The sequence below is a fragment of the Mustela lutreola genome, chromosome 1, assembly GCF_030435805.1.
Source record: "Mustela lutreola isolate mMusLut2 chromosome 1, mMusLut2.pri, whole genome shotgun sequence".
In the NCBI taxonomy this organism is placed as follows: domain Eukaryota; kingdom Metazoa; phylum Chordata; class Mammalia; order Carnivora; family Mustelidae; genus Mustela; species Mustela lutreola.
The window spans coordinates 163,020,102-163,043,012 of NC_081290.1; the positions used below are offsets into that span (position 1 = coordinate 163,020,102).

At 45.5% G+C, this 22,911-nt stretch overlaps 1 protein-coding gene across 2 annotated transcripts; it reads left to right on the forward strand.

Moving 5' to 3' along the window:
- Positions 1–9,783: 9,783 nt before the first annotated feature.
- STC1 (stanniocalcin 1) lies at positions 9,784–22,214 on the forward strand. Of its 2 annotated transcripts, XM_059177979.1 has the most exons (5): positions 9,784–10,170; positions 12,164–12,306; positions 12,931–13,142; positions 19,019–19,236; positions 19,420–22,214. In XM_059177979.1, the coding sequence occupies exons 1-5, from the start codon at positions 10,053–10,055 to the stop codon at positions 19,635–19,637; spliced, it is 909 nt and encodes a 302-aa protein (XP_059033962.1). In that variant the 5' UTR covers positions 9,784–10,052; the 3' UTR covers positions 19,638–22,214. The 2 variants fall into 2 exon arrangements, with proteins under 2 accessions (XP_059033962.1, XP_059033972.1); XM_059177989.1 differs by having other exon boundaries at positions 19,019–19,563.
- The last annotated feature ends 697 nt before the right edge of the window (positions 22,215–22,911 follow it).

A 22,911-nucleotide genomic window follows, 5' to 3' on the forward strand; every position in this document is an offset into this window, starting at 1 on the left:
ATGGCTGTAACTCTAAAGGTCTTTTCTTTAAGTAGAGAGCAAGCCAAGAAACCACCACCCTCTCCCAGACTCATCAAAGCAGCCATTGTGTTCCTCCTCCCCTTTTCTCAAGACAAGAAAATAACCCTCAATCAGACGGAGCCATTCCCCAGCAAGAGGCAAGAGCAATTTCGGTGGGACAGTGAAAGAAACACAGACAAGCGTAGCCCAGAGAATTTTGTCTTGCTGCAGCATTTCGGGTGGCCAGCAGCAAAGTCAGTGGTGATCACTAGAAGAAGAAGAGTAAGGAGACAGCCAGTGAGGAGCGAGACCCAGCAGAGAAATTCCACAAGGAGCAGCACTCCTAAACATCTGGGTGCAGCCTGGCCTGACACCCCAGACTCCCTGGTAAAAGCAGACGGTTTTCTAAGAAGAAAGAGAAAGATCATTCTGGAGTGCCTGTGCTCGTTCCTTCCCTGCTCTGCTCCAACAGGCGGCTGGGAAGAGTTTTGTTCAGCTGCACGTACAGTGTTCAGGGCCCTAAAGGGAAATGCACTCCACCATCTTCCTAAACATACTTCTAGCTGTTTGTTTCAGTTTCCCCCTGTAGAATACCATTGGTTAGAATCATGTACTCTCAAGTCAGACCCAATGTTGAATAAAGACACTACTTCTTAATAACTGTGCTTCTTTGAGCTTCACTTTCCCTGTAGGGAATGCATAATAACACCTGCGTTCTGCCATTTTTTGAAGATAAAGTGAGATCTTGAAGCCCTGTAGACCCTCAAGGAGAGAGAGGTACAATTAAGAGTATAGCTGTAAAGGAGGAGCTTGAGGCTGCAAGGATCAAAGCTGGTCCAGTGCAGGACCAAGGGAAACTCAGAGGAGGTGTGTGGGAGCTGGTTGGCTTACAACCAACATTCCCCAAAGTTGGTTCCAAGGAACACCCGTTCTGCCAGTTGTTAGTAAGTCTTACTCACTAGTAAAAATCTTTTTGAATAATACCTTTGGGGTACATTGGACTAAACAGTGTAGAAACTTTCTTACTGCAGGATTTCTGGGTGACTTCAACATGCTGACTCTTTTGGCAAACCCCTGGTGCATTCCATAGGACCATTACCTCTGGGAACACATTCTAGAAATGTCACTTTACCCTAATGAGTGTCTGGGTCCTGTCTGACAACTCCTTCTTAAACCAAAGGCTTAGAAGCAACTTTTTCATTAGGAACTAGAGGATGGTACCTGGTGTCTATGAGCTCTTCAAAGCTTACAGATCACTAACAACTGAAGGGAAAATCTGCTGGTTCCAAAGGAAAAAAAATACAATAATAAAATTGCAGGGGGTGGTGGCTGGGTGGCTCATCTGGTTAAGCACCTGCCTTCAGCTCAGGTCATGATCCCAGGGTCCTGGAATCGAGTCCCGCATCAGGCTCCCTGCTCAATGTGGAGCCTGCTTCTCCTTCTGCCTGCTGCTCCCTCTACTTGTGCATTTTTCCTCTCTCACTCTCTCTCTCTCTCTTTCCCTCTCTGTTGAATGAATAAATAAAATCTTTAAGAAAAAAATTTTTAAAAAATAAAATCTTCCCAAAAAACCTACAAAAATTTGAAACAGATTTTTAAGTAAACATCTATAAAATACAACATCTCACCACTAGTCAATTGCTATTTAACACATCATATGTAATATAAACCGACTTTTGATGGAATAGAGGTACATTATAACACACATGCCATGTTGTGATTCAGGGGCTCCATTCAAACAAGAGCCTGGAGTTTAAAAAGCCATTAGTTACCTTAATAAGACCCACACCTTTAAAGCATGTATTACAGTTTGTTGTACACACACACACACACACACACACACACACAGGAGTTGGAGAAGTTCCAACCAATTAAGAACCAAAATTATAAGCCAAGCCCCTGGCATGACAACGGGAGCTGGATTCAGTCACTTCATGGCGAGGTAGGTGGCAGGCTCCCACCCCACACCTTCTACCAGCCCACAATGCCCAAGCATACTCAGTAGGGTTTGGGTTCTTAATTGGAGAGCAAAGCCTTTTTGGCACAAGCCACAGAACCCTGCAGTGAGGCACAGCTCTTTCTCAGGAAACCAGCCCTTCCCGTGAAAAGCACTTTGGGGCACCTATGTTACAGCGGAGGGCTTTGCACTCAGCGCTTCTAAAGCGACATGGAGCTTTCCAGTGGCTCCTTCCAATTCATGGCAAAAGGCAACATTTTAAGGAGTGAGCTGGGGAGGAGGTCGGAGAGGAGCTGAAAGACAAACGTGGTTTGTTTGTTTTTTTTAAGATTTTATTTATTTATTTGTCAGAGAAAGGGAGAGCGAGAAAGTGAGCACAGGCAGAGGCAGAGGGAGAAGCAGGCTCCCTGCTGAGCAAGGAGCCTGATGTAGGACATGATCCCAGGACGCTGGGATCATGACCCGAGCTGAAGGCAGCTACTTAACCAACTGAGCTACCCAGGCATCCTGACAAACGTGGTTTCCAAAGCTTTGCTAAAGAGACTACATTTGTTTGAAAGGAGACACACAAGGAGAGGCACAAATTCTCAGAGTCTTGTTAGCAGAAGTGATGACATCTCCTCACAACTGGCTCAGTCGGCCTGAGTTGACATGAGGAGTTCATGCCCGAGAGAAGTCACTCCACAGCCATGCATTGTGATCTGGAAAGACATCCAGAGTCAAGAAATAAATCTAAACTATCCGTCCATTCCTCTACTTTTTTTGGAGGCAAAAAAAAAAAAAAAAAAAAAAGGAGAGAGAAGTAAGGACTTAAAAATCCCAAAATATTGACTTTTCCGTCGGATCAGTCTATTTTCCAAGGTCTGTTTAATATCATGTTAGGATATTTTCTCATTTCCAAAGTTTGTTCTAACAGTGTGGCTCATTCACCTTATTTTCTGTATTCTAAATTCTGCTGTGAGTGGTTGAAACACCAAATGGAGGATAAAGTGGCTGCCCCCACACACACACAGGAAACTGCCCTTCCTTTGTTAATCTACAAGAGACCAATACAGACAAGAGTCACAACTATGTGAAGAAATCATTATAAATACAAATATGAGAATAAGCAGTGAGAATATAATTAAAATTTGCTGTATGAAAAGAATAATATTCCTTTGCTCCACGCTATTTTAAGCTGAATTTCCCTGTCTTAGCACAGGGACTCCCCTGGTGACATTTTTGCCCTTAAGGATTTCACCACTTCCTCCGAAGCTGTAACTTTTTTCCTCTCTCTCTTCCTCCCCTCTTCCTATTATTGTCACTAGAGAGTGGGGAATGACAAGTTCAAGAAAATACTTGCCTTGAGGCCAGAGTGTGTTTCCTTTGCACTTGGATTTCCATTTATTCCACTAAATTTCCTTACAATTAATTTTTAAATGGGCTGAGAGAGTTCATTTCCCAAACAGCTGACAAAAACCATGTCCCATGAAAGCCAACGAAATGGCACTTAGTGACCATTTTTGCTACCATTATAAAACCCTTACAGTATAAATTCTCCCTCTGCATTCTGCACTTTATTACCCTGATAGAGTAGTCGGAATATGTTGATACTCCCATGACACCCACCCAGCGCCAGGAACAGGTTTATCTTAATTGTGCCTTAGCCGAAAGCATATTAAATACAACTTGATTATAAAATGCATTTGAATTGCCACAATAAATTTCTTGGCAAGGTTTCCAAACATCAAGTAAAGAAATCTATAATCTCCTAGTCTGGCCCCTTTGCTGACTTGCCAGGTAACTTTGTATAAAGGCTGCTCCCTCCCCACATCCCCTTTTGTCAGCCAATAAACTAGTAATGATAGATTTGTCTAGCACTCAGGAATGACTGCAAGACACTTCTTTAAACAAGGATGGCATCTGGCGAAGGGCAAGTTGGCTTTAGGCTAAATATGTCAGAATGATGCTTCAGCACAGGTTGTGGAAGCGGATTTTTTAAAATTTATACTTCACAAACTCATTGGCGTCCTCTAACAATCTCACTCTGGAGCTCAGGGTTTAACACTGTGTATTTACTGCCATGTGTCCATGTCCATGCCTCCACGCCTTGCCCCGTACTGCACTGTCTGTTCTTTCACAGTGCTAACACTGTTCCAGGCACACAGACCTTAAAGAATATGCACTGACAGCCGGATTGGTTGGCTGGAAGTGATAAGACCTCTACTGGAGGGGTCTGCGTTAAGCACCTGTAGGAAGGCTTTCTCAGACATATGCGGTGGGACAACTCTGCCCCAATCCCTGCAGGTAACAGACTGCAAACGTCTTCTTTACAAGGCGTTTTGGGACAGGACCAAGAAGCAGGAAAGCACTCAGACCCCCACATCAACCTCTCACAGTTCCCCTAGAAGATTTCCGCTGTAGGCTAGGCACCAAAAACGTGAAGTTATTCAGACTTGACCTTTTCTAAAGGCCACTGGAAGAAAGAAGACTAAGTAGAAAAATGGGTCAAAGTAGAAAAATGGGTCAAAGAAGTTACATTTTCTTCAGTGATGAGGAGCAATGCTCACTACCACCTGGAAACAGAATTCTTTTTTTTTTTTTTTCCTTTTTTAAAGCAAAGAATTCAAAGTAACTCATGTGTGTTACCACCTGCCCTGAACAGTTAGGTACAGGCATTATCCTTTCCTTAGCACTGGGGCAGAACACTTTTTAAAAACTTCCCTGCAACCTATATCCCTGCTAGGCAATGAAAGGATTGTATTCAGAACAGTGTAAACTGCAAAACTTCCAAATATGTACAACCATGCCAGTCTGCAAGCTCACTAACTAAATTACAGGAGCGTGAGCTTTTCTTATTGACCAAAAAAATAAACATATATCCCTTAAAAAGCATCCCGATGGTCTGAAACAATGGCCACTCTAACAGAACCAAGATTCACAACTTCTTTTTTTTTTTTTTTAATAATTTTAAAAGAAGAATCTCATTGTTGGTTGGTTCGAGCGCCCCCGTGTGTCTCAACAGAGTAATGTCACTTTAGGCTTTCCCAAAGGCTACAGGTAATGACCGATTCAAGGACACATATACCCTCTCCGTCCTTGTTTCACCTTGTTTCGGGTGCCTCTTGTGAAACTGCAGATTTGCAGGTTGCCCCTAAGACTATGAACCTGTCCTCTCGGATATAAAGTGACATCGTAACTTACACCTGAAAGAACAGGGAGCCGATGTTCACAGAAGTGGAGGCTAATTTCAACTTGCCTGCTCTAGTTTAAACAAACAGGTTAGATCATCCTGCCTATTTCTTTTTCCTCTCCACACCCAGTCTGGGGGGCGCTCTAAGCCTGCACAAACCCCTCCTCCAAGCTGGTGCTCACATATCTGAAGAACCCAGAGCTACCTCTACAATGAGCAAATCTCAGGAGACCTAGCTCCATCGTCCTCACTACGACCATAGGCAAGCCATTCTTCTCTCTGGGTCCTGAGCCCTTTCTCTGGGAAGAGAGGAGAGCGAGTGGCTCTTTTCTCACAGATAAGAAGCGTCTGCAGAAATGCCTGGCAGAGAGTAGATAGGCGCCCAGTAAATGTTAATTGAATGCAAACTTATAAACTCTATTCCAACCCACTTGACGTATTACATTTCCAGAAAACAGATATTCTTCTTCAAATACAACGTTCATGCGTTAAGAACTAGCTTGGGAATTCATGAAGAACAGAAAAAGGTCAAACATTTCTCTGCATTTCCCACAGCACCTGACCTAGTGCCAGGCACTCAGTAACCCTCCATAAACTGGGGGGGTAGAAGCAGTTTGACCTCTTCATGTATTTTCTTTCTCTCTCTCCCTTTGGCAGAGTTTAAAGCAATCAAAGACAAATAAAGAGGCAAAGATTCACTCAGGAATTGGAGACTGTCTACACAGAAAACCTGGTATCTTTCTATAGGATGAAAATAACCCCCCACACACCCCCAAACATACTTCTTCCTCCTTTTCTTTCTCTTTCTTTTTCTTGAGGTTCCGAAGGCATGACTCAACAGATCAACCATTGAGTCAGGCCCAGAACCCCCAAAGAAGAGTAACAGTGACACTCCAACCTTGGTCACTATGGCAGACCAGACTTGATGGGCCTTGTACTCTGTTAACAAAAGAAACATTTATCGAGAAACCATTCCCCCCAGGCTCCTCTCAACAAAAAGCCAAGGAGCCATTCACTGCTTAGCTTTAAGCTAGCCAAATCCAACAAAGCTCCAGAGATTTTGGCTTAATCTTCTCACTGAACGAATGCCAGCCTTGCACGGGCATGGCCAGGGCATCATCGCCCAGCCTTAGGTGTTGGCAGATTCTCCCACCCACTTCTTTGCACTTTCCCTGCTCAGGGCAGTGGCCAAGCCTCTCCTCCCCTCCCACTCACTACACCTGGGACACCTCCAACTCACACAGTTAGGCTGGGGAAGGTGCTTCCTCTACTGGAAGTACAGTCAAGTCCTTTGGCGAGGTAAGCCTACTACTTTCACAGAAGCCAGAAAGTGCCTGCCCAACGGACGTGCCAGTTAATCTTGTCAACCGTAAAAGTCATAACCAATACATGGGACGGGAAAAGCTCTGATAGGTATGTCTCCATTATCATTAAACTAGGAGAAAGAGGCTTTTTTGTTTTTGTTGTTTTTTTTCCCAAGGTAGTTCTTAGAATACTTGATAATTTCCATTGTCTTTAAAATAGCTCTCATATTTTTCTTCTCTTTCTTTCCTACTGCTACCATCATTGTCCAGGACCTTGACCTTATTGTCACAAACTGATGTTTGTGTCTTAAAACCTCATTCTTTTCTTTTTTTTTTTTTAACCTCCTTTCTTTTCTTCCTCTAAAACAGCATAAGTCTGAACAAAAGATCTTCTCCAAACACTAACTTCAATGAGTCCTTTAAGAATTCTTATTCAAGAATGCTTAATGACTCCTTGTTGCTTGCAGAATACAATTCAAATTTGGAAATCTGCTATTCGGAGTCCTCCATATTCTCTTATACCACCCACAGAAGTTGCAAAAGAACCGGACATCACCTCCAGAGTTCCCAAGATTCCCCCATCATTGCTATATCAAAGGCCAAGCTAAGAGCACAGTGACCGTGAACATTCAGATAGCATTGCCCTGCAGTCTAGGTACAAGCGCCCAGTATAAACTTTACAACTTTTCTCCTTTCGGAAGAAACGTTATATTGGGCATTTCTCCCTAGAACTCAGTTTTGATGTTCCCAAATGCACTGAGGCTCATGCTAATTATGTTCACACCAAAGCGGCTGGCCGGTGTTGGATTTCTTCAGAGGACAGCTTATCTGTCCCTGTGAAACATTTCGCACACCTGGCAAGGAGCCTTCAGGCACGTGATAGTCAATGAGTGAAATAAGAAGGAACAATAATAAATTAACATCAGAGAAAACGCAAAACACATCCGGGTACTTGTTGGACATTGTGTTCTGGCAGGAGCACCAGATAATGGGGGAAAGAATGTAGATGAAAGAAACCATTACTCTATAGCCTACAAAGCCAGTAGGCCAACATGGGGAAAAGCCAACAGGGGAAACAAACAGCAGTGCCTTTAACAGGGGGAAATGCCTAAGGAGGTAGAGAATGCTGAGGAAGAGAAAGCAAGATCCTCAGGAAGGAAATACACACATCTGTTCTCTTGTTCTCCTTCTAGAACAGAGCACTGAACTATCACATTGCATTGTCATCCATCTACCTCTCCTGCTTAAAGCAAAAAAGACAATCTCTGAGCTTCACAGATACGAGCTTTTTTTTAAAAATGAAACAGTAATAGCTTTTTCCTAAATTCTTATAAAGAGATAACAGCAGTTCACATCTTTACCAGACGGACCCTTCCTTGAAGCCCCTTTCATGAAGCCTTCCCCACATCTCTACCCAGTGTTGACCAGGCCCTTCTCTTACTGTATAAGGTCCTGACATTCTGACCCTTCAGGAAACATGAGGAGGTTGACCCCCTTTCCAACTGCAAAGTCAACAACAAGAATCCTTATTTTTCCTTCCCGTGTATCTCTTCTCTGTTACCTTTCCCCACGCAGTCCCAGCACCCAGCCAGGAAGGGACTTGAGAAATGCCGATACTGTCAGTTAATCTAAATTGAAATGTACTTATTTCTTAATGAATATGTGAAAATTCCCTCCCTCGCCTTTAGATATTTCCTTTATCCTTTATTTCCTCCATCCTTTTTCTAACAAACTTCATGCTTCCCAAACAATCCTTTTGTGCAAGCAGGCCAGGGCTGGACTCACTCAGCACACCCACTCCCCTCACACATGCAGAGCAGAATCTTGGTTTGTGGTTAGTAGAGTCGGCACCCTTTCTTCAACCTTTGAAGATTTTAGGATCTAAACTCAAACCACTGACTCTATTTCTTCGCAAGATCATCTTGATTCTGTCTCTATGACTCTTCAGGGGCCCGTTCTCATTTATGTCCGAAAATTTTGTAAAGGTTTTCTTGCTTGATGCCTTCACTTCACCCCAGCCTTTAATCCAATGCCCACGTTGTTGTTGTTGTTGTTGTTGTTGCTGCTGCTGCTGTTTGTTTGTTTGTTTTGTTTTGTTTTTACCACAATAAATCCTCTCCTGGATCGTCATCCTTCACAAGCTGGGGATATGTCTCAGTGTTGCTAGCTTATAAGGAAATATGAGCTTCTACCCTGGGCATGATTTCTGATGCCACTGTAATTTCCCCATTAAGCCTAGAGCTTATCAGTCTTCTCTCCTACACATTCTGGTCTTTTCCTACACCTTCCCTGTCCTACCTGCCCCCATACCCGCTCCCTGCCCCCAAGAAATGAACTGGTTTACCTAACAGGTTTCGTCTTGCTTTGGCCAGCTTATTGTTTCAATGTGATTATGAAGTCCCCGGGCTTGAAAACACAGTTTGTTAATTTCCAGGCATTCCCCACGTCTCCCTGTTGAGCCGCGGAGGTGTGCATGTGTGTACCTAGGGTTACCCACACTCCCACTGTTTGCAGTCAGGCTGGTGACTTAAAAGATGAAATCGGGGTTAATATGCGTTACTGGAGAATCATAGCTTTAGAGATGTAAGTAATGCTAGACTCCAGTGTGCGGATTTCACAGATTTGAAAACAGAGGCAGAACAAGGAAAAAGGACTTGACCACAGTCATAGAGCTAGTCAAGAGAGCAATTGGGACCACAGCTCAGAGTCGTCCTATCCCAGTCCATCAGGGCCCTTCCACTCACATCTGTCCCTCCTCAGGGACTCGTATATGTGAGTGAGAGCTCTGGACACCCAGATGCATCCAGAGAGCATCACAGACCCTCATGTATGTACCAGTGATGGGGACAGCACTGTGCATGTAGCTTACAACAGAGACTACGAGCTGGTAAAATCAGACCAAAACTGCTATCAAGAGGTTAAATCAGAATCCAAAGAGACCACATTACCCATCCTGCTGATGATGCCCACTCCTCCCTTCCCCACCCCCACCAGTAGCTCATTAAAAAGAAAAAAGGAAAAAAAAAAAAAAAAAAGGTGATTTCCAAAAGCACCTTGTTGAGATTTTCACATGATTTTCCCCTAGTTCAATCAATACACAGTCATCCCTTAATTCCACGAAAATAGCTTTTCACACATCTATGCGCACATTGTCACACACACACATGTACAACATTGGCAGCAGGTACTTTTAATTTGCTGGAAAATATTTCTAAGAAGTCAAACAGCTCCAGCCCAATGAGCGTGCCCTCGGATTGGCTAGCCAGACCAGTTGAGGGACCTGATTGGTCCCTGATCCTAAGGACCGATAAGAACGGCTATAAAATCCCTGGGTGCAGCTCTTGGGCCCCCAGTTTGCAAAAGCCAGAGGTGCAAGGAGCCGCCACTGCAGCAGCAGCAGCAGCAGAAGCAGCAGCAGAAGCAGCAGCAGCAGCAGCAAAGCGTCAGCAGGAACAGCATCAGCAGCAACAAAAAATCCTCATCAAATCCTCACCTAGGCCCTCAGTGTATCCAGATCCACATCTTCACTCAAGCCGGGAGAGGGAAAGAGGAAAGGGGGGGGAGGAGAGAGAAAAAAAAAAAAAAAAAACCCAGCAACTTAGCGGAAACTTCTCAGAGAATGCTCCAAAACTCAGCAGTGCTTCTGGTGCTGGTGATCAGTGCTTCTGCAACCCATGAGGTGGAGCAGAATGATTCTGTGAGCCCCAGGAAATCCCGGGTGGCAGCTCAGAACTCAGGTAAGCGGCAAACCCAGTACCGGTTTCTCCCCCAAAGAGCTGTCCTCATTTGCCTCTCGCTTTTGCAACTGTGTCTGTGACGGCTGATCTTGATAATAAATGTGCTTCATGCCTGATGGCAATAAACTGCCAGTGTAATCCAATAGCCTTAGGAAGTGGAGCTCCTTTGTTTAATAAATTGCATGCAACTAACGAAGAAGCTGGGCGCTCTGCTGAGGGTATTTCATTGCATAAGCCTAGCCTGATTGCCTGAAATCTGGCACGTACCCTCTTGGGGGAGGGGGGGAAAGGGGGCGGGGAAAGGCTTGAATGTTGGCATGCTTCAAAGCGCTCTCTATACTTTCCAGAAGCCGAAGCTGATCTTAAGGTGAGACATGATTTGTCTGATGCCCCCCATCCCTTCCTTCACCTTTAAGACCCCATAACTGGACTTCCTTGCCCCTTCAGAGAGCACACAGAAAGCTCCCTCTGCAGACAGATTTATGGAACCGAAGCCCTCAAGTCTGACAAATCCCGGGCAGATGCAGAGAAAACCCTACACTCCCACCCCTGACACTGCTCCTTCTCTTCCTCCCAGCTTTCTTGTGCTTCGTTCAGCTGCCCGTGCAGCCCAGGGCCAGAGGGGGAGAGTATTTGGGAAACATAGCAGCAGTTTCTTCAAGGGGAAGGTCTCACTCTGGTTCTGACGCCCAGAGCAGTTAATTGTGTATTATCTTGGCTCTAGAGGACAAGAATCCTTAGGAAGCCGACACTAACACCTCTGCCTTTTGACTTCCCTTGTCCAGCTTCCTCCTCCAACATTGCCGGCCCCTCTCCCCCAACTGTCAGCAAAGATGGGCTCGCAGGTGTCCAAATGCTGCAGACAACGCTCCCCTAGCTCCCCTCCGAAGAGCACAGGTCCCTGCCTAGAGGAGGGCTTTGCTTCACTTCCTTTTGTACTTAGTTGCTATAGAAATGCAATGATTCACAATTCGAGCTTGCCTAAAACAATAGCAACCCTAATGCATATTAAAACTGCTTAAAGCAAAGTTATAATTTGAACCCGTGGAAATATATAATTAGGGAAATGACTTGTAACATCCCAGAGGCTGCGGGTGGTGGGAGGGGGAGGGGAAGCCTAACCGAACCATGCTTTTGATCTCAGAGGAGAATCCTATGGTATGAAGGCTGCAGATCATTTCTTGCCGAGCTGCTTGCCAGAACACCCCCCTTCTGTAGGAGAGAAATTACTTTTATGGGAGATCTTATCCAGAATGTAGAAAGCCTCATGCAAGTTCTTTGCGGTTTTTCTTCCAGTCTTGCACAAGGGGTGCCTTGGCCTTGTTATTCCACACCTGTGTTTCTCTTTTAAAAAAGAAATGGCTTTTAATATGAGAGAGATTATGCATACCTCTAAGCACTGTCCTGGGTGGGGGTTGGGATCAAACATGAATGGACCAGATCCCTTTCTGCCAATAGGAAAGTAAGTTCAAAGCCCTCGATGGGAAGGGTCTCCAGATGAACTCCTGGCAAATTCTTCTCTGCCACTTAGGCTAAAATTCCATTCTCATTACCCTGGAGTGCATTTTTCGGGAGCCAAATGGACTCCCTGGCCCTTCCACTTGGTAAACCTGACCGCCAGCCATCGCCTCCTGCCTTCCAGTGCTTTCGGGCTCTGAGGGGATGCCCTTTGATGCTGCAGAGCTCTTCAAGCACCTGCATTTCGCAGACTCTGACCTTACTTCTCCAGCTACCCACACTGTATGTAATGGTGAGACCAAGAGGGAGCACTCACACCCTCCCTCTCCTTCCACGTGGTCTTGGTCTTCTAAGCCAAAGGATCTGCCCGCCCCACGCTTTGCACTCCCTCCCCCTCTGAATGGGGCCCTCCACTGGCCCCATCGCAGATGTCTAAGAGGCGTTCTTCTGACCCCTCGTCCTTGAATCTTGCCACCTCGACCCCTCTGAGTCACCGTCACATTTGACCCAGATTGGGTGGATTTGTCTCTTTCAGCTGAAGTGGTTCGCTGCCTCAACAGTGCTCTGCAGGTCGGCTGTGGGGCCTTTGCCTGCCTGGAAAACTCCACCTGTGACACAGATGGGATGTATGACATCTGTAAATCCTTCTTGTACAGCGCGGCTAAATTTGACACTCAGGTAATAAGACCTTGACCCATGCCTCCCGCGGGCTGCTTGTCTTTAACACCGTGTTCGACTTGCTCAGCTTCTCAGCCTCCTCAGCCTAAATTCTCAACTCCAGCGTGCACACACACACGCACGTGCGTTTTTGGCCAGAAAGTCGGTTCTGTACACGACACTCCCCACCCACTCTAACGCATAAATGTACCACGCCGAGAGAGGCTGTCTTATAAGGGACAGGTGACGAGCAGAAAAATCTTTGCCTCTTCAAGAGGAAATAAAAACGTTCTTGGAACAAAGAAGTTCTCCTCACTGTAGGACCTGGCATACCAGCTTGTGGGTTATCAAAGTCTCAATCCCAAGAAGCTGTTGTTAAGCTGCAGGGTGGTGGATTAGGGCTCATCTCTTTTTCTCCACTGTCTCATTATTTCTGTGGAGCCCAATTCTGCTGGTAGGCAAAGAGAATGGGGACATTTTTTTTTTTTTTTTTATCCTGGTTGCAGCGTAGTTTTCTCACTGCGAGGACATACCGATGGCCCCAAGACACGGCCAAGGCAAACCCCCTTAAGTTCCACATTGGTATGCCCTGTCTTCTCTGGCCAGCTCGAGCTAAAGCTTCTCCCTCTATCCCTTGCCTGGCAGGGAAAAGCATTTGTCAAAGAGAGCTTAAAGTGCATCGCCAATGGGGTCACCTCCAAGGTCTTCCTTGCCATTCGGAGGTGCTCCACTTTCCAGAGGATGATTGCTGAGGTGCAAGAGGAATGCTACAGCAAGCTGAACGTGTGCAGCGTCGCCAAGCGGAACCCCGAAGCCATCACTGAGGTCGTCCAGCTCCCCAACCACTTCTCCAATAGGTACAGAATGAGTCCGCTTTTTTGCAATGGGGCAGGGGGAACCCGGGGGAGGGGGAGGTGGGGCGTTGGCAGAACCAGACATAGAAGGGGGTTAATTGCCACAGTCAGGATCTTATTTTAGCTTGCAGCCTTCCCAGCTTTTGCAGGAAAAAATATGTTTGCGATTGGTTGTGACAGCTTAAGCAGCCTGGATTTTTTTTTTTTTTTCCTCACTATTATAGGAAAAGTCTTTTCATGCAGCTAATAGAAAGCTTCATCTGCAGCCTCCCTGGGTACATTTTCCTTGTCAGTTTCTCACCATAAGCAGGAAAGGATTTGGGAAGTTCATGGAAACAAGCTTGTGAGACCCCAAATTTGACTGAAATTATGGCTATGCTCCATACGATTGACCATTATTAAGACCCTGATCAAATGTCATAATGCAGACTTTTAAATCTGCCTGAGTTCTGAGTTGGTCCTAAGCCCAAACTGGTATTTCAGCAGGTGGCCCAGGGTAAGCCATGTCACTTCACTGGGATTCAGATTTCCTTTGTGAAAAGTGAAATGGCTGGACGAGATGACTCCCGTGTTCCCTCCCAGGTCTGTATTATTCCTTTCTCTAGTCCAAGATTTCCTGCAATGGTGTTCGGATGACTACTCAGTCACATTCTCATCTCAGTATTGTCCCATGACCCAAAGCCACTGAACTAGTCGCATCTGAGCACCGGCCTCTCTGTGCCGCTGGCTCTCTGTCTTTACCAGCTGGGAGAAGGCTGACGTCCTTGTTCCATGGCCTGCAAGGCTTCCCAGCAAGAACTAGGCGTTCCCATCTGTGATGAAGTTGAGAGAGGTGTTCATAGGGCTGGCGTGGAGGCAGGACCAGGACAGTGAGGGCAGGACAAGTTCAGCCTACGATGATGCCTTGCAGCCTAAAACTTGACTCCCAGTCCTGATGCGTTAGGATCCTTTGACACTCCAGGCAAATCTGCACAGACTGACAAAGATGAGTCCTACTGCATGTTACCTGGACCACCTGAGGCCTAATACAGACTTCCCTGATTGCTTTCCTAGCTGCGTGCTGCCACCCTTCTTCTGACAGTGGCAACAGCCTACTCCTCCCAGGGCTGACCAGTGATTGAGTCAGGCACGTATATGCAACTGGAGGACGGGAAAAGTAGCTCTTCCTCAGGGAAAAGCTAAGGCCCCTGACATTAAAACTTTGTAAAATTTCTGACTCACACTTACCTACACATTTAAGTGCTCTTCAGAACCTCATGTCAATTTATAAGTTTGTTGGTTCGGTACTTGGAAGTGACAATGGGTCCTACCTGATTTTTTCAGAACAAGAAAATCAAATCCAGCATTTATCTCAAATGGCCTATCTCTTGATATTGACCTTGGTCTTAAAATACTCCTAAGAAGAATCTAGTTACATCTGAAGACTGGGGAAAAAAAAAAAAAAAAAATCCAACCCTGGCTAAGTGTTAGAGACTCCCTTCACCATGGGGGTGGGGGGGAGAATTTTTAGTAGACAGGGGCTAGGATTGAGTAGGTACTTGTGTGACAACTGGGGGGCAGGGGAATGTTGTCAACACCACTGTGATGAGTTTAGAACTTTAAGGATGCCGTGACAATTTGTGACTTATAATACAGCATATAATCAATCTGAAGGCATTATGAACCTCTCTGTTTCAACTGAGGTCATATCTTCCATTATGAAGGGAGAGGTCTTACAGAAAGGACGATATAGATCTGCCCTATGTGATCCTAAGTATCTAAGAAGAGGTCAGTAATAGGAGTTTTGAATCCAGGCCACTATCCCTTTTAAGGAGGGTCTCCTTTTTATCCCCTTGAGAAAATGGTCGCAAGGAGTCTTGTTATCTTCCTTTTCCATCACAGGGAAATCACACTTATTAGGAAAGTGGGGGAAAGTGGCCATCGCTTGAAGACCAGAATCCTCCGTGCAGCTCTTTACTCAAGTATTTCATTCCCACTGGCTAATATTATTCCTGCTCAGAACTGTAGAGATTTCCGGTTCCCTGCTGGGCTTGGTTTGCTCTATTTAGGCTCCTCACTCTTCTGAAACATCCTGCTTTCCCAGCCTCTGCCCCACCACAGATACACACTAAGTTATGCCAGTTGGCACAGAACTGTGAAGGGAAGTAGTTACAGGTTCATTCCACCTTCCTGTGACTTATCTAGCATGAGATTTGGGCCTGGGAGAATCCAAAAGCCTGTGACTAGACCAGGAGCCAGAACAGGGATGTTTTCCGTGAGAGAAGCGCACTCGGAAAAGAAGGGCGAGCTGGAGGTCCCCCTGCTGAATTTGCAAACCGCTCTCTCAACCATGAGGGAGAGCAGGCAAAAATGGATCAGGCAAGCAGAGCAGTGTGAGGCCTGGGAAGAAATCAGACCAATCCAGATCCAGAGTGGGAAAACTGACGAAGCTTCCAGCTCTCTAGGGCATGGATAGGGAACAGGAAACAGAAGAATAATATTGATCAAGGGAAACAAAGGACTATTTATAAACCCTCACACAGAACGTTCCTAAGCAGTATGTGTGTATTTGGGTAGGCATGGCTGAAGCAGTAGCTATGGAGAATATCTGATCGTATTCTTTACCAGGAAAAAAAAAAGTCTGTGAGGGAATTTTCATAGTGGGAAAAAGAAACATGCTTTAAAAGGTCCTTTCGGGCTGGGTGGTCAGAACACTTAGCCCACCGAGTCCCCGCCGCACATCCTGCCATCCCCTGTAAAGGTGAGGGAAAGAACCTCCTTAACTAGTCCTAAGTCTTCCTCCAGAAGATGGTCCTAAAGCAACCCGCCCCATCTTTGTTAAATTAAGAGAGAAAATAGATATCAAATCCCTAGAAACAGAGAATATCATAGCTGGAGACGATCACAGAGGTTATCTAGACTAAATGCCTCATTGTGCTGATTTAAAGAACAGAAGCCCAGAGAGGAAAGTGACCCGCTAAAGGTCACGCAGCTATTGAACGACAGAGATGGGCCTAGAAAACAGATGGCCTTGAGCCAAGCCATTTGAGTACTACTTCAAAAATGGCAACGAGTAGAACCTATAGGAAATATGCACAATCCAAGCAGACTACAAATAGAAAAAAAACAAAAAACAATACCAAGGAGAACCGAGTAAATGTGCCCCTTGGTGATCAATGATTACATCTGTGTACGTTCTCTTCTCAAAGAGAAGGCACATCTTTCCAACAGCTACAGTGACATTAACAGTTGGTACAAGATGGTACTCAATTAAATATGTGACAAATGCCAAGTCAACTTCTGCTGGAGACACAGTCTCTTAAATAATCTCACTTGGTGATTTCTAGATAGGAAAGATCTGTCTCATCTTTAATCTACACCATCCAGGAGGTCGGCACCCTTCCTGTGTATTCCAACCCTTAATGGAGAGGTGGAGGATTAAATTGTCGCTCGCTCTGGCCAATGAGGCGGACATCAAGGCAGCTGGACAGGCTGACAGGTTTCCCAGACTTGGAGGGGCTGCTAATGGAGCTATGGTCATCTGCTATTCCAACAAGCACTCTTAGCCTGCCCTTGCTGGGGTCACAAAGCTCCACAAGAGAAGCTAAGGGTAGATTTGGGGAGAGTCACTAGGGTGCTCAGGCCGGCAAGGCCATCATCCAGAAACCCCAAGAATAGGTGTTCTCTCTGGGCTAGCAGAGAAGGCAGTAGGGAAGATAGAAGCCTTCAGACAGGGAGACAAAGTGGGGCCCAAGGGACACATGTGGCCTTAAAGAGGCAAGGCTTAGTTTCATGACTGGTATTAGACGTCTTCGTCCAGGCAAGAACTTTCAATGTTGAGCGAAGGAGAGACCATCTTCTGCAGTTCATCTCGGGGAGCAGGGAGGGTGTGATCTGTTGTGGACGGTTCTTTCTAGAAGTGGAAGGGTTAACTTCTAAGTTCTAAAGTCCTGGTTGGGGGTCAGGAGGGTGAGAGATCAGAAACCTTATTCTGTAAGATCTAATCACCCTGCGAAATAGACACAGAGATCAAGGGGACCCATGTCCTCGCAGAGCCCAAGAGGAAAGAGGTGCCTGGGGATCTATGTGGGTGTGTGGATATCTGAAGCTGTTGGTACAAAGTAGTTTATTCTCAGTTTTTCCAAAACCATTTTTCTCCCCATTTGCCCATCCAAGTGAGATCTGCTTTGACTCATGTGCTTTATAATTCCAAAGGGTTGGAAAATGTGTTTCTGTGCCAGAGAATCCCAATTTTAACAACAGCTGGATATAATCCTCCCTCGTGGGAGGGGTAGGGCCAGGACTGTGTCCGAGACCCAGACAACAGCTCTTCGCTTGCAGCCCCCACCTTCCTTCTGCTCGCTCACAGGAGGGTGACCGCTCTGCCTCATTACCCGTGTTCCACTCTGTTTACCGTACATCCTTGAAAGGACCTCTCTGGGGGGTTAAGTTATTCTGGAAGGATGTTTGATCCTGGGCTCTGTGAGGTGAGTTAAAAATAAACAGCCTTCTTTTCATGGAAGAGCTTGTGGCCCCAGCGACCCGCAGGCTCCTCTGGGGAGAGAGTCTCTCCACATAAATACGTAGGTCACTGTCATCGGGAGAGTCTCTTATTAGCGAACACGGAGCTAATGGGTTTTTACAAGTGCCACCTCAAAATGGAGCAAATACATCCCAACTCAAATTGAAAAATTACCTGAACCGTCTCCCCGATGAGCAGGACAAGTAATGCATAAGCTGTCGGGACAGTCTGTGCCCGAGCCATAATGCTTAGCCACAGCATTCTGTGTGCCTAAAGCACTTGCCCCTTGGATGAAGGCGATTGATACCAAACACAAGGCTTTTGGGTAAAAGTTGAGCACACCTACCTCTAATTTCTCTTCCTGGAATCCTGACTTAGTGAAGAGGATTATTATTTCTCAAACTCCCCATTTCCTTCGTGGCCACAAAATAAATCATCAAATGGACAGTGAGCAGGCGACAGAGCCCTAGGATGTCGGCACATGTGGGTTACAAGGAATAAGGACACAAATCCCACCTTCAGTAAGTTGACAGTCAAGCAGGGAATGCTAACCAATTTTCCGTACAATGCTCAAAAGAGGAAGAGGCCAGCAAAAGCTAGAGCAGTGTGGGAAGGCTTTGGAATTATTGAAGCAGAAACCTCCCAGTGCTTCCATTTCAGGGTCCTCATTGCCTGGCATCTGGCCTTCTGACTACAGTGTCCCTTGGAATGGGACACATTATCAAGGCTAACGGAGTGTACGGCAGGGAAGTTAAATTGAATAGAAAAATGCACTAGACACTGAAGGCAGAGGCCTCCTTTAAAAATAGAAGTTTGATCCAAAACTGTTGTGTGCCCCTACACCTGCACACACACCACCGAGCAAAAGGCAGATTGCAAAGATCCATCAAAATACCTGCAAATGCACGCGAGTGACTGCTCATCTAACAGTCTCGCCAGGGCTGGGCTCACCTCCTGCAGTATTTAACTAAGTCCTTTTTCTACCACTAACCCTTCGTATGACCTTGGACAAGTCACTGCAGCTCTCCCACCTTCCTCTCTTCTCGATAAAATGAGATGATGCAATGTAGCCACTGAATGATCTCTGCAATCCCCTCCAGCTCTGTGACTGGGCTGTTTCTAGAACTGTTAGACATCCCTGGCAGCCAGTTCTTCTCCTAGTGTGACCTACGTGTCCTGAGCATTAAACGCATATGCTCTGAAACTAAGAAGTCCCTGCACAGAAATTAGAGGCGAGGGCCATCTTCAGCTGATGACAGGTCCAGATTTGCATGGTCAGGCCGTTTGGGATGGGTGTTGGCTGCGGCCCGGATGAAAGGCCCGGCCTGCCTTGCCCTCCCTGATTAACTGTGGCATGTGCTCTCCTTCCCCAATGCAGATACTATAACAGGCTTGTCCGAAGCCTCCTGGAATGTGATGAAGACACAGTCAGCACCATCAGAGACAGCCTGATGGAGAAAATTGGGCCCAACATGGCCAGCCTCTTTCACATCCTGCAGACAGATCACTGTGCCCAAACACACCCGCGAGCTGACTTCAACAGGAGGCGCACCAGCGAGCCGCAGAAGCTGAAAGTCCTCCTCCGGAACCTCCGAGGTGAGGCGGCCTCTCCCTCCCACATCAAACGCACCTCCCATGAGAGTGCATAAGCAGGGAGAGGCATTCACAACCTCGCCAGACTAGCTTCATTTGAAAGGTGTTCACACACCGACTTTGAGTGTACTGTGCCTGGTTTGATTTTTTTTTTTAAGTAGTTCCTATTTTCTGTTCCCCTTCCAGAAAATTGCATGAAACGAGGCTTCTGTAATCAATATCCCAACATTCTGCGATGGCAGCATTCCCACAGACAGAACATGTGTGCTCTTTCTGCCTCTCGGCAGGAGAAAGTACCCTCTTTGATCACGTTCCTTCCCCAGGCCCCCCTCAAACTCCTCTCAAACACAAAGCATTCATGTAAGGCCCAGTCATTGTCATTGGAAGCTGTGGAGCCCTTTTAGGATGGTTGCCCCAGTAGAGTTAGCTGATGAGAAGCGACTTAATTTAAATGCATGTCTGAAATGCCCATAAAGGTGTTCAACGGAATTCGTGTGATGAATCTGTGCTGGCCACGGACGAATATGAATGTCGCGTTTGAATTCTTGATCTCTCATGAGCTAGTGTCTTACGGTCTTGACCCTGCCGTGTGTCATTTCCTTTCCAACACATTTACCAAATGGCTCACGCCTGGCTCTTCAACCGGGGTATGAGCCTGCATCTTCTTGCATCTAATGAAAAACAAAAAGCTAACATCTTTATGTACTGTAACTGCTCAGAGCTTTAAAAGTATCTTTAACAATTGTCTTAAAAACCAGAGAATCTTAAGGTCTAACTGTGGAATATAAATAGCTGAAAACTAATGTACTGTACATAAATTCCAGAGGACTCTGCTTAAACAAAGCAGTATATAATAACTTTATTGCATATAGATTTAGTTTTGTAACTTAGCTTTATTTTTCTTTTCCTGGGAATGGAATAACTATCTCACTTCCAGATATCCACATAAATGCTCCTTGTGGCCTTTTTTATAACTAAGGGGGTAGAAGTAGTTTTATTCAACATCAAAACTTAAGATGGGCCTGTATGAGATAGGAAAAACCAACAGGTTTGTCTGAAGGACCCCAGGTAAAATGTTAATCTCCCAGCCCACCTCAACCCAGAGGCTACTCTTGACTTTGATCTCTCCTGAAACGGCTCTGTCACGTCCAGCCGGGAGTTACAGGAACCCAAAAGAGCATCCCTTTGGGCTCGGACCACTTACAGTTCGATAAGGCCTTACTCTACCTTGGGAAGTGGCAGTTCCTGACTCACCCGCCATCTTTCATCGGTGAAACGATGATGGTGTGGGAGACTTTTCCTTAAATCAGTAGGAACGAGTCAGTCAGCCTTTGGGTCTTCAGTTCCGGGGACTTGGGGCTGAGGTGGTGTAAAGAATCCTGGGCTGTCCAGCCTTAATAGACTCCTCTTACATTTTCGTCCTGTAGCACACTGTCTGCCAAAGTAGTCCTGGCAGCTGGGCCATCTCTGTAGGATCGCAAAAAAAAAAATAAAATAAAATAAAAAACAAAAAAAACAAAAAAAAAAAACAACAAAACAACAAAAAAACAAAAACAAAAACAAAAAACAAAAAACAAAAAAAATGGGGGAAAAAAACAGAAAAAAGAAAAAAAAGAAAAAAAAAAAGAAAGAAAGAGGGAAACAGAGCTGGTGGTTTGATTATTTCTGCCGTGATGTTTACAAGATGGCAACCACCAAAGCCAAATGATTAACCTATCTATGAACAACAGTAGTTTCTCAGGGTCACTGTCCTTGAACCCAACAGTCCCTTAAGAGTGTCACTGCCCACCAAAGGTCAATGTCGAGGGAGGAGGAGGGGGGAGGGGTAGGACTGTAAGGGCCACTCCAAACTCGCTTAGGTAGAAACTATTGGTGCTTGACTCTCACTAGGTTAAACTCAAGATTTGACCAAACCGAGTGATAGGGATCCTGGTGGGAGGAGGGAGGGCACATCTCCAGAAAAAATGAAAAGCAATACAACTTTACCATAAAGCCTTTAAAAGCAGTAATGTGCTGCTCAAGGACCAACAGCAATCACAGCAGACCCAGCGGCAGCACACACGCTGCTGCCTTTGTCCCCACACAGCCTCTAAGCGTGCTGACATCAGATTGTTACGAGCATTTTTATACTCAGAACTGTCCCATCCCCAGGTCCCCAAACATATGGACACTGCCTTAGCCTCTTGGAAATCAGGTAGATCATACGCTAAGTTGATCCTCCCCCCCTCCCCTTCCTAGCCCCCCACCCCCAGGCAAGGCTGACTTCTCGAACCAGAAAAGCTATTCAAGTTTGTGTGTCGTGTCCATTTCGCAAACCCACGAAGCCAGGACCCCAATGCGACAAGTAGTTCACGAGTATTCCTAGCAAAATTCTCTCTTACTTCAATCCAGTAGAATCTCTTTTTTTGCTATGACCTCTTCAAACCGTGGTACCCTCCTTTTTCCCCCCACAATGATACTTCTAAATGTATCTATAATACATATCTCTACACATATGGAAAGAAGCAGTTCTCACGATGTTGCTAGTTTTTTGCTTCTCTTTTCCCCATCCCATCTCACTCCCTCCAACTCCCCCCTAAACTTCCAAAGCTTCGTCTTGTGTTTGCTGCACAGAGTGATTCGGGGGCTGACCTAGACCAGTTTGCATGATTCTTCTATTGTGATTTGGTTGCACTTTAGACATTTTTGTGCCATTATATTTGCATTATGTATTTATAATTTAAATGATATTTAGGTTTTTGGCTGAGTACTGGAATAAACAGTGAGCATATCTGGTATATGTCATTATTTATTGTTAAATTACATTTTTAAGCTCCATGTGCATATAAAGGTTATGAAACATATCATGGTAATGACAGATGCAAGTTATTTTATTTGCTTATTTTTATAATTAAAGATGCCATAGCATAATATGAAGCCTTTGGTGAATTCCTTCTAAGATAAAAAAAATAATAATAATAAAAATAAAGTGTTACATTTTATTGGGTTTTTTTTCTTTCTCCCCAATGTCTTTCATTGTTATTCTTAGAAAACTTCTTGAATGAGACTTTCTGAACATGAAGTTAGCGGCGGATCAATTTCTTGAATGTCATAGATTAAATGCCGATATGCAAACAAAGGTAGTTTAAGTCAACACTTTCTAGATTTCCTTTCAAGACCATTTTGTGGCTCCCGTTAGCCTCACAATAAAATCACAACCCAAACTCCTCACAAAGTTCAAAGAAGCTGTACAGTCGGGACACCATTTGGCTGTCCTGCCTCAGGACTCCCCTTTCCTTCCAAGCAGTGAACTCCATGCTCTAGAAGCAGGAGTTCTGCTAAGGCCTGCGCCCTCTCTCCCTCACAGGCCTTTACCTCCACTGTTCTCACTTTCTAGCAGACCTTGCCCCCCACCCTGGGCTCAGACCAGAAGCACCCATGTTCAGTCAACGATGTGCTCCCAGCACTGCAAAAGCGCCCAGACGCAGGGTATCCTTGATACTTTAAATTAATGCATGATTTAGAAGGAGTTCAGGAGAGGGGAAAAAAGGCGATCAGTGTGACAAGGGAGGCAGAGAGCTCTGTGGTGATGAGGACCTGGCTCTGGGGTCGGACTTCTGGCATTTGAGATCTGGCCCACCCACTTATTAACCGCGTGATGTCAGATGACTTCATCTCTCGAGGCAGCCGTTTCTTCCT